This window comes from Aplysia californica, unplaced genomic scaffold, assembly GCF_000002075.1.
Source record: "Aplysia californica isolate F4 #8 unplaced genomic scaffold, AplCal3.0 scaffold00076, whole genome shotgun sequence".
Classification (NCBI taxonomy): Eukaryota; Metazoa; Mollusca; class Gastropoda; order Aplysiida; family Aplysiidae; genus Aplysia; species Aplysia californica.
Genome location: NW_004797346.1, coordinates 1,586,067 through 1,598,573, shown reverse-complemented (window position 1 = coordinate 1,598,573; position 12,507 = coordinate 1,586,067). Strand labels below are relative to the sequence as shown.

General features: G+C 38.9%; 1 protein-coding gene across 1 annotated transcript in view; it reads left to right on the top strand.

The window, feature by feature from the left end:
- The window catches only part of NEP (neutral endopeptidase), a gene marked incomplete in the record, with an annotated part of 58,342 nt that overhangs the window by 19,278 nt on the left and 26,557 nt on the right, over nt 1-12,507 (top strand). Inside the window, 4 exon segments of the mRNA NM_001204663.1 lie at nt 3,300-3,342; nt 4,637-4,798; nt 11,055-11,138; nt 12,241-12,446. Of these exon segments, the coding sequence (NP_001191592.1) occupies nt 3,300-3,342; nt 4,637-4,798; nt 11,055-11,138; nt 12,241-12,446 (495 nt within the window).

Sequence of the window (12,507 nt, the reverse complement as noted above, 5' to 3'; positions counted from 1 at the left end):
GAAAACAAAGACAATGGTTTGTATATTATGTAATTTGGAAGATTCTTCCTGGAAGTACAGTGACCCTCCTCGTCCCCCTCCCTCTCTCTTTCTCTCTCAGATGCAGTTGAAATTATTTTTAAAAGTCACGTATTATAGTAGAATAGATTATAGCTTTAAGGGATATCCGCTTTTTATCCCTGGGGGTGTTTGAGTTCCACGTCTACATACTCCCTTTTCGAGGATGATCCTTCAAACCCCTTATCAAACGCCAACTTGAAGGATCTGTTCCGATCAGGGGTATACTAAAGACAACAGATGTCCACAATATACGGGTCACCTTTTTCACTTTTGATTGATCTTCATTGTGAATAATCCTTGAAAATGTGTGATCAAAGTATTGACCTACAGGATTCTGGGGTTGCGCCTGGCTTTGCCCATAATGCTAATGTAGTTCGCTTGCAAGAAGATAGGAACGCCTTTTAATGCTCGTTCTATCAGGCTATGTTAGGAATCAATGTCCAAGTGAGTGTGTCATTTGATCACATTCTTATGTTCCTCTGTCTGGCAGTAGATGACAGATGCCTGAAGTGAAGGTGCAAGAAGCACAGATTCCAAGTTCATACAAATGGCAACTGTCCTGACTTCGTCAGCTGAACCTTCAAGAGACAGTTTGTTGCCCTTCTCTTCCTCAGAATAAGGCTCTTTCCTTCAACCTCATGTGCTGTTTCCTTCTCTCTTTGTCCAAGTTTGCAGCCCTGTGGGACTCGCATACATCACAGAAGCCCTTTTGGGGATGATGCAACGCCAAACTGTTGTTATGAAACTAACTATTTTTTAAAGTCTGTTAGTCCTAGGCCCTTGAGGCAAAGTTTCTCACACCTTTTCAAGTACCCGTACTCCACTAGAGAACGAAAATGAGGCCCCTGAAAACACTTTGCCGAGGTTTTTCGACAATAGTAAGACAGAATTTCAGTAATATTCCAAATTAATCATCTACAGGAACAATTTCTCATCACTTCAAACAGGAGGGCAAATCTGCCTTTGGCAGCTCTGAATCTGACCCTAACGAATCAGTGGAATTTCGAATTGTCCAGTCCAGTAAAGCTAGGGTAATGGTTAACATTTTCATGCCAACACAACGCTTACTCCACCTTCCTTTATGAAGTACTGATGTGAACAAACAAGAGAGACCCATTGGATGCTTCTGAAGCTTTCCCCTTCCTCATCACATCACCCCGGTCAACTAGACAGTTGACGTACGCTTTTTTAACTCTCCTATGATATATAATGACCACACATAGTCAAATGTCATTGCTCTGTCTACATCTGAAAGAGAATTGCACCCCAGCCCGTTGTAGGTTGCAAGGTTCCAGAAGTTGGTGTGCTGGTCGTTGGGCACCATTGGCAGAGACATAGCTTTGTCCCGACTCCCTGAGAGATGTTTGCAACTCTGCGAATTTCAAACACCTTGTTTACCAAGTTTTTGGGTCAGGATAGAAAATTCTTCATTGCTAGGAACAACTTCTGCAGTTGACACAGGTAGTTAGGAGAATGTTGTCAGCACCCCAATGCCCGCTGCAGAAATGACCGCGCCAACACCTGATACTGGTGGGGTTTTTTTTGGCTGAGCCCATAGTACCATGGTACCAATGTCTGACTCAAGAAGTGCAGTGTCACTAAATGATGTTGAGGGGATGTCAGAAGTGTCACTAGATAATGAAAAGGGAAAATAGTGCCAAGAACTAGAGCCAGAGTAACGTCAGCTGTGACATCAGCATGATCGACTGATACTAAAGGGATGTCACTCTGCAACGTAGCATCACAAAGACGAATTGGAACCGAAAGGGCAGAACAAGAAGCCAGCCCCTCGAGCTCTCAAGTAGTAGTTAAATGTTGGTTGAGTTGGGTCAAATGTGGTCACTGGCGAATTTTTTCAGGGCGTTGAAAATTCACCGGTAGAAAACCCGTCTTGTCGAAGCATTTCACAGAAATATCTAATTCTGACGTCTTGTGCAATAAAACAATGTTGTCCACTTTGTCTTCAATGGCTTTTACTGATATTTCTATAGCGGCAATGATTAGGGGGAAGTCTTCCCACCTTGAACATTAGCACATTTGTCAGGTTTCGAAAGCGACAACTGGACTAAGCATTGGCCCCAGCTGACAGGAAACATTTTTAGAGAAGAATAAAACAAATGCCCCTTCTGCTTGACAATAATGTTTTGAGTTATCACTTGAGTTTTCCTGTATACGGATTTTTCTAGACACAAATTTCAATTTGGTCATCAGCACTGTTGATGGTCATACAGACCTGTGTTATACAGTATCACGTTAAACGCTTTTTGGTGTCAGCAAAACGTGTTGTTTTGGTGGTTGCCAGGAAGAACAATTTTGGAAATCTAATATGTTTAGATGTTAACCTGTGATTGGTGTACGCAGACAGACAGGCTGTTTTCGATGTCCATACACATATTTAGACCATCTAAAGTTTTATGGAACATGGTATTTTAGTCTTAATGCTTTCAAATATTCCTGCTCCCTACAATGTATTATATTGACTTTGATGTTAGGGAAAAGGCCGAGTTCAGTTTGAATACTGAACAACGTGCGTTAAGTGTGAACACCAATATAAGTACCTAATCGGTCCTTTTGCAAAGGGCAACGTTGTAGGCTTCTCAATGAAACGATTATCTTTGATTCAGAACCACAATGCAAAAAACAAAATTTTAAATAAAACTACAAGAAGGACCCGACGCAATACTGTTGCGCAAGATGGACTGTCGGACAACACAACTATTGTTAGGCTATTACATTACCCAACATAAGCGACGGCTGAGCAGACAGGGCCACGGGCACATAACTCCAAAGCGCCACGCTGGCGTTTACTAGTTTTTATTCCCGATGGCTTTCACACATTTGGAGATAGGACCCTTTTTTTTTGGGGGGGGGGGGGGGTTAATGTCCTTTATATTTCATCCTGTCAAATATCGTTTGACTGGACATACTGTATTTTATTCAGAATCTTATAAGCCAAAAAAGTAAATTTTGAAAATTTTGTCGCATAGAAGATTTGTGCACGACGGCAACGATATATGATATAATATATAATATATATATATGTGTGTGTGTGTGTGATATATACGTATATATAATGTACATATACATGTATATAGTTACATGTTTCATATAAATATAAAAATTATATGTGACTATTAAGTGTTGATACCATGTTCATGTACATTTGAACATGTGTACGCAACAGTCTGCCTCACATAAACCACTTATTGATGTATTCTTTTTATTTTTCAACCACAGACTCAGACGGTAAAATTTGCGTGACAGAGGGTTGTGTTACGGCAGGTAGGTACCTTGGCAAAGGTATAGCTATGATAAGACATGGCCTTCCAAAGAATTTGCGTTTGTGGGATAGGGAGGGCGTTTGCATCTGGATTTTAAAGCCGATTTTTTCTCTGTTTTACTTCTTATTTTAAAGTATGCTACACCCATTGCCATTAATGGCAGATCCTTTTGCAAATTAACAACTTTTTTTCTTGGAAATCAGTGGGAGGAATAGCTCATTGCTAAAAGAAACAAACCTTAGGAATTAAACTTGAGCACAAAAGGGGGAGGGTGGTGGTGAAGGGTTTGTTTTCACCAACGTTTTATTTACTTAATCTGCATTTTTTGTTAAATAAACAAAACGTCATTTCCGTGTACCGCTTTTGTCGGCCGACAAGTGTGAACTCAATATCTTTTGCACAAGAGTGAAACTTTCAAAATTACTGTTTTCTTAATACTATGTTCTCTCTCGTCTCTGGCTATGGGGGAAGTCGTACCTAAAACCTTTGGAAGGAAAAGACACTGCTACTGGAGATCTCACTTTCGACTTTCCATTTCTCTGCATTACACTGTCTTTGCTTCAGTTTAAAACGGTTTCTAACATTGTTCTCTTGCATGTTCTTCTCTCTCTCTCTCTCTCTCTCTCTCTCTCTCTCTCTCTCTCTCTCTCTCTATCTATCTATCTATCTTACACACACTCACAAACGTGCTCGTACGCGCGTGCGTGCGTGCGTGCGTGCGTACGTGCTTGCGCGCGTTCATGCTCGCGTGCATTCACTTTCTTCACTTTCTCTACTTTCCCTTATTTCTTTTTGGACTCTATTGTCCGTGCTTGGTTTCACATTTTTACCTTCCTTGGCGGTTGGAGGGCGCCACTGGTAGGTCTTTACTTCCTCTTTTTCTCTCTGTTGTTTCTGTCCGTTTCACGTTTGCCCTTCCTACAATTATCGCTATTGTGTCGATGTGCATCCTTGTGTATAACAAAAAAATATAAAAGGCAAATTGTCCTCCTCCTCCTCCCCCTCCTCTTCCTCCTCCTCTTTTGGAATTCAATTCATTTTCATTGGCCTATTACGCCCATTATCCTTTTTTGTGTTGCCGATTTTGCCCTATTATTGTTCTGACACTGAATTATATGACATTAATAAATCGCCTTTAAACTAGCTCAGTTTTTTTATAAAAGTTAAACTCGAAAACAACAGTTTAGAACAACTTGGCCCAAACCAAAAGAATATGATACTTTTGAAAATCAACTGTTATTATATTGATACCATACATGTTTCTAAAAATTTTCTTCTATACGTTTCTACTCTAGCCGCCCGCATCATGAGTAACCTCGACAAATCAGTTCATCCCTGTGACAACTTCTACAATTTTGCTTGTGCGAATTGGGAATATGACCGCGACATTCCCAAAGACTCAGCAGCCTTGAGTGTTTTATCAGAGCTGGGGAAAAAAGTGGATCGTCAAGTAAAACGTAAGTATTGCTTTCTGTTCTGTGAATGATGATATTAGATGATATTAGATTATTTTACCGTAGCATACTCATTTAGAGATCTAATTTTTAATCAACTTGATGACTCGTATAGACTTTGGATGACCCAAGCAGTATTCTAAGTAAAACTTACGTTTGCAAATAGAAGACTTTTTTACATCCACTATCCCCCTGTCATTCCTCATCAACAGTTTAAACATCCCAACAATTAAAAAAAACAACAACAAACAAACAAACAAAATTAAGAATTTTTCTGACTATTGTGTCTATAATCTCTTTTTAAATGTGTAACTCTTTCAGGTTCATAGTAGGTACGAGGTATTTCTTGTTAGATTGAAGGGTGAATCAAAATGATTAGCCAACGAAAAACTTAGGCCAGACTTTCCTTTGTTGCTGATATGTCAATATAAAAAAAATCTAACTAAATTGATTTAGAAATCAGTCAAAGTTTTTTTTCCCCCTAAGACTCTAGTATCCTAGACAAATCTTTAACAAAGGTGAGAAAGGACCAGACAAATTTTACACACACAGACACAAACACACACACACACATACACACGCACACACACACACACACACACACGCACACACACACACACACACACACACACACACACACACACAGAGATATTTACATATATATATATATATATATATATATATATATATATATATATATATATATATATATATATATATATATATATATATATATATATATATATATATATACTTATGTCACGACGTGGTGGAATCAGGCACTTGTCAATTTGTGGGTGTATGCAGTTATTTTTATCATCTTAAGGGTTTTTAATTTGTCTTGTATTTAATGAAAAAAAAGTTCATTTATTTCGCTTAAAAATACATATGTTTGCAATTAAAGGAGGCGGGGTAACCTGTATTCAGATGTACAATTTGCGAGAAAATGGCCACCAAAGTTCGGTGAGTTTCATAGCTCAAGAGTTTTTTAGAGACTACAAATTTACATTTTTGGCGTCTTTGATAAACGTTCTTCCATAAAATCCACACAAAATAATATTTTTGGATTAACAATCAAAGTGTTGAGCCAAAAAAAACAAAAATTCGCAACAATATTCCAAAGTGCCGAAAAATGCCGATTTCTTCGATTTCATTATTTTGACGAGGGTCTGATTTCACCACGATACATCATTCATATACATATATCTATATCTATACATATATATATATATATATATATATATATATATATGAGCCACAGTTTAACAATGAGAGGGGGCTCTGGGGGTTACGGTTTTCGCCTCTTCTCTAAAACGTACTCCTTTCACCTCCATTTCTGCTCTCTTTGTCGTCTGCTTTCATCTTCACTTTCTTCTGCCCTCCCCCCCCCTCTCCACTTCCTCCTCATCTAGGCTCCTGGTTCTTTCTACAGTCTTCCTGCTGCTACTCCTTGGCTCCTTCTTTCTGCTGCTTTTCAGCCACACCACTCATCTTATGGTAAGTGTAAGATCTAACACATAGCCTTATTGGATAAGGGCGAAAAATCTCGGAGGCCCAGGGTGCAAGTTATGCACGTTAAAGATCATCGGGGTGGTGCTACTGACTAAAGTGTCTCTCGGCCATTCCCAAAGGGGGGACATTAACATGTTCTTATGCTCAATAGAATTGTGAATGGGCTGATCATTAATGTCATGTTCATAACTGTGCCTGCACTGTAACAGGAAACTGCTGGGGGTTTTTTTCCTAATTCTTACAATCGTTATTTTCCCTCTACTTCTTTTGTATGTTTGTCACACTCTTGTGACCCGCGATTCCCGGGGTGCCTTGACAATCGAAGCTGGCTTTGTGCTGTTGAAGCTAGAGAGGTGAGCAGAGTAATCCTGCTTCCCTGTATGGACTTCTCTGTTGACATCCACCCCTTGGCGCTCTTATGACCTTACGCACGCAGTTGCGAGCGTCATAAAAACTATACTAAAACTAAACTAAAGAATAGGCTTCGGCTGCCACCGGAAAAAATTAAAAATTCCTACCAAACTAAAACTGTTTAATGTGTCTTCCGCGCTCATACGACCTTATGCAGTTGTGAGCACCGTAAAACACTCACCCCCGAAAAATATACATATATAAAAATGGGACCAATGTCTCTCTATAAATGCGTTACTGAAAATGGCACTGTACAACACTTAAGTCCTATTTGGCACCTAATGGATTTCGATCTTTGGAAATGCCATTTCGTCCCCAAAGTTTGTGAAGGTAAAACAGGGTCACAAGTACTTGTGAGCAACAACTGTTGAAAATGAATACGATCGTGATCCGCACAGATTCCTTCGAACTATGGCAGGGACGCCAGCTTATTTCTACAAAAGAAGAAATGGACAAGGGGACGCACATGGCGTGGGAAACGTTTCGTAAAGAATTAGGTCAACTGTATCTCAAACGCTTCAGTGACGTTAAATTCGCGGTCCTGTTTACAGAACAAATAAGTTGAAGCGAGACCCCCCTCATACATTCCCTTTACACCTTCTTTCAAGGGATCTGCTATCCATTGCAATATGTCGATAAATAAACACCATTTTTTATGATATTTGAAAATGGTATCTTCAGACATATCGTTGCTACACCTGAATGACCTTCTCTTTTCTTTGCTTTGCCTCAACGTGACGCTCATTGATACAATGAGCGTGCCAAAGCATCATTATTTTTATTATAGAGAAACTATCACGTTTGTACTACGACATCATTAAAGGATTCGTCATGTTATTCGGTTAGGGAATGATTGTTGTTCTCTTGCAAAAGTGGTGAAGCGAATTCAATGTATTCAAACTTTTTATAAGTTATATTGATTCAGTTTCAAACATACGTGACGTAGATATGGGGATGCACTTTGCAGTTAGTCTACAGAGCTATCCGTTTTCCAAAGGCCTGATAAAATCGTGCATACATTATCTCTTCTTGGCATTTCGAAAGTGTGATTACAAGGACAGCAGAGGTGTTCTTAAATGTATGCAGTGGTATTTCCACACTTGTTTCAAAGAATGCTGACACCTGAACTCCCTGAGCTCTGATTTAAAATAATGACACACGTAGTCTCTCAGACACACACACACACACACACACACACACACACACACACACACACACACACACACAAACACACACTCACATCCACACCCAGACATACACATACACACGTATACACACACACACACATACACACACACAAACACACACACACACACACACACACACACACTCACACGTACACACACCCATACACATAATAATGTTACATCGTTTTAATGTTAAATATTTCTAAAGGTCAGCGGTGATGAGAAAGAGAAATGATACTCACACCCAGGCTGTATAAGATCAAACGGAGGATATTATAATATTATTCGAATGGACAATGGGATGTTTTAAACAGATAGTCAAAAAAAATTAAAGAACTTTTCAAAGCAAAAAGAGGGGAAAATCAGTAGTAAAGGCAGAAATAAATGGACTAACAATTTTGAGAAAATAAAGTGCAAGTTGACATTTAAAAAAACAAAAAACGAACCCAAAACAAAACAAGAAGAAGTTGAAGGGCCTGAAAATATCCCAATTGAAGTGGTTGTCAGTTAGGAAGAACCAGGGACTGAAATAATAACAAAGCATTTATTCTGTCTATGATAATGGTGAGATTTCTTAATTAAGATATGATTGACACAGTTTTTATAGCGTTTCCTTATTCCCCGGGTGGCACAGACTGGGGTTTGCATGGAACAATACATCTTATGAGCCATTAGTTCTAATGACGAGAATGATAAACAATATAAAAGTAGAGATATCTTAAACACAATTTGGTTTTGTCTTCTATCAAGAGTTCCAAAGGGCTATATTTGCCTTTACAATGTAAATGGGAGGATGTTATATTGAAACAAAACATTTGTATTTGTGATTGAATGATTTGCTCAAATGCTTTTGAAACAATTTGACGTGATGAGTTATTCTAATTCTGGATGAGCTAGGTCTCAAAAGGAATTAAGAAAATAGTAATAAGAATAGGTATGCCGATGACTCTGTTTCAGAAAACGAGTCACTAATAATTGTTTCTAGGCACTGTTTGGCGGAAAGTGAACGTAAACGGATATTATTAAACGTAAAGAAAACAGAATGCACAGCATGATCTTAAAAAGCAGTAAATCCTAAAAGTAATTTCTTAGAAGCAAAAGTGGAAAGATCAAATGAGTTCAGTACCGGGATATTAAATATCTAGGAAAAGTATGTCTTTACATACTGCGCTAAACGTTCCACAGAAATGACGCGATTATTTGCAATACCAAAAGACTGATTCAATAAAGTGAGCTTCATCCAGAAAGTCTGACACTTTTCAGTTACAAAGAAAATAAAAGTTAAAAATAGTCTCCAAATTAAAATAGAACCAACGGAAACGTGACTTTATAAGAAATGCTGAAAATCTCATAGAAGGAAAAGAAATCAAACGATGTAGAACTGGAAGAGGCTAAACAGCTCACTAACTAGGAAATCCTTTACAAATGGGTGACGTGACCCCCCCCCTAAAAATATTTTTTTTAAAAATATAGATCTTTATTATCTTTAGAGCATTCGAGGAGAGACGAAATATCAATCATATTAGCAAATGTCTTTTAATGACCTGGTATTTTAAAGTAATGATCGTTCTAAACATAACTCAACGATCCTATATGGTGTAGCCGTTAGCATTTTACCTCCGCACATAGAAAACTTGTGTTCCATTCCCTAGTGGAGAGAATTTTATAAAGCATCTCGGTCTCTCTGTTGGGATGCTATATCCGCACGAGGTCGAAGGCCGCTTCCTAAACTATCTCAAATGAGTCAATAAGGACGCAAAATAAATCTTTATTAAAAAAGCGAAACATTCAAACATTACTCGTGCTCTTGGAGTTCATGAGTGCGACGTTTCCTTTAAGGAATTACCCATCCGTGTCATGCCTGCGTAGGAATTGGCAGTCATAATATAGCGTCCTTCTTTTCTAAGGGGAAAGGGAGAGCTGGAATGTTGACACTGCATAAAGCGTTGCGTGGTGTTGTAAATGGGAGTCACAATAAAACCATCGAATAATATGCCACTTCTGCAAAAATGTTTGAGGTATATAAATTATATTTTAATCTTTTTCTCGCTTACTCCTCTTTAACTTTCTCGCCTATTCAACCACATCTTTCTTTCCCTCCCCTCTCCCTCTCTCTCTCTCTATCTCTCTCTTTCTCTCTCTCTCTCTCCCTCTCTCTCTCTCTCTCTCTCTCTCTCTCTCTCTCTCTCTCTCTATCTCTCCCTCTCGCTCTCTCTCCCTGTCGCTCTCTCTCCCTGTCGCTCTCTTTCTCTGTCTGTCTGTCTGTCTGTCTGTCTGTCTGTCTGTCTGTCTGTCTGTCTGTCTCTCTCTCTATCTCTCTCTCTGTGTGTGTGTGTGTGTGTGTGTGTGTGTGTGTGTGTGTGCATAATATGTGTATCTACATTTAATGTACGAAGAAGTGTTGTATGTGGCGTAGTGGTTAGGGGCTTCACCGTTCCCGGTAGTAGACATGAGTTCAGTTTGCATGGGAGACAATTTTTATTTGGTATCACTTGGTCTATCTACTGAGACATTATATCCCTCTCAGTGCGGATTGATCCGACAGACAGGGCGTAAGCCCTCCTCCTATATCATCTAAATTGTTTCAATGGGAATATGGAACATCTGCAAGTACATCTGATTACCAACACCTAGTACCAAATCAGTAATGATATCCTGACATTTCTATCGGTATCGTAAATATCAAGAGTCGACTGTATTTGCCTCTGACAAGCAAAATTGAAGCAGGCAAAATGGAAGCAATATGGCTTCAAAAACAATTTAAAGCAAACCTATAAGGACTTAAAATATATATATATATATATATATATATCTATATATCTATATATCTATATATCTATATATCTATATATCTATCTATCTCTATCGATCTATCTATCTATCTATCTATCTATCTATCTATCTATCTCTCTCTCTCTCTCTCTCTCTCTCTCTCTCTATATATATATATATATATATATATATATATATATATATATATATATATATATATATGTGTGTGTGTGTGTGTGTGTGTGTGTGTGTGTGTGTGTGTGTGTGTGTGTGTGTGTGTGTGTGTGTGTGTGCGTGCATGTGTGTAATATGAAATACATGAACGGCATACACCTATATTGTAACATTTAATCATGCTTCAATTTTGCTTTCCTCAGTTATCATCGAAGCGCCGTCACCACCAGACGAGCTGCCAGTAGTGACGAAGGCCAAGAATTTGTACAAATCCTGTCTCGATCTAGGTATCTTTTGTGTTTTTGTCTGGTGCTAGATCATGTCTTATTCTACCTTATCAGTTTGAGGCACTAAAACAACACAAACCCTGCATGATGAAAACGTTTAGGGGCGTAGGTACACAAAATGGAAAGAAATTCAACTAAAAGGAGCAATTTAACTTTCTCTATCTTTAATATCTATTCTGTAATCAAATAATTTTATGGGGGCTCTCGTGGTCTAGAGGTTACGGCGTTCGCCTCTCATTCAATAGGTCCCGGGTTCGGAATCTGACAGCGGCAGAATATGTTCTTCTCCAATATGTTCATCGTTCCTCTCCTTTCCTGCTCTCTATGTTCTGCCGTCTGCTTTCGTCTCCATTTTATACTCGGCAACTCTAGCCCCTCTGGGCTCCTGACTCTTTCCGCAGCCGTTCTACTGCTACTCTGTCTTTTAGCCGTACCCCTGGTTTTAGGATGGGTAAGGTCTAATACCTAAACTTTTCTGATGAGGGCAAACAATCTCGGAGGTCCCGAGAGCAAGTTGCGCATGTTGAAGATCCATTGGTGGTCCAAATCAATAAGAGTAGGCTTCGGCCGCCACCCAGAAAAATTCAAATCTAGTACTCACCAAACTGAAAATGTTTAATGTGTCTCGCTCGCTTATAATATGTATGCAGTTGCGAGCGCGGTAAAACACTTACCAAAACAAAAACAAACAAAAAAACAATTTGAAGGGGACAATACTGCTACTGGTTTCTGAACAGTATTGTTGGTTGTATGTGACATTTTGTGTGTATGTGTATGTATACTATGTGTGTCGTTCAACGATAGGACAGACAGAGCAGATGATATTGGTGTCATGCAGTATGACTGAAAGGTTAAGGGAAGGAAAAAGTATGGGGTTGCTATTTGATCGGTTGATGGGTTCACTGAATGATTGATTGGTAGAAGGATTGAATGACAGATCAATAGATGGATTTATTGCTTATTATTTGCCATTTACATTCTCTCGTCTCACCCCACCTACTCCACATAATCCCAAATAATTGTTCTTTTGGGGGCATTTTCTTTCTTAAATAAAACTAATCTCAGAATTGATAACCCTCTCTCCTTTTATGCTAACTCCAAGAAACAATGGATGCACGTGGAATCGACCCATACAAGCAATGGCTCAGTTCTACTATCGGAGAGTGGCCTTTGATCTCCAGTGCTTTCAACGAGTCGGAATTTGACATCACTGACGCCATCAGAAAAGCCAATATCTACGGTCCCGGCCCCGTTGTCGCTTTCTATGTTGGTACTGACGACAAAAACTCTTCTAAAAAGATACTTAAGGTAAAGGGGAACATTCAACTGCCCCCTCCCCCTTTCTCTCTCTCTCTCTCTCTCTCTCTCT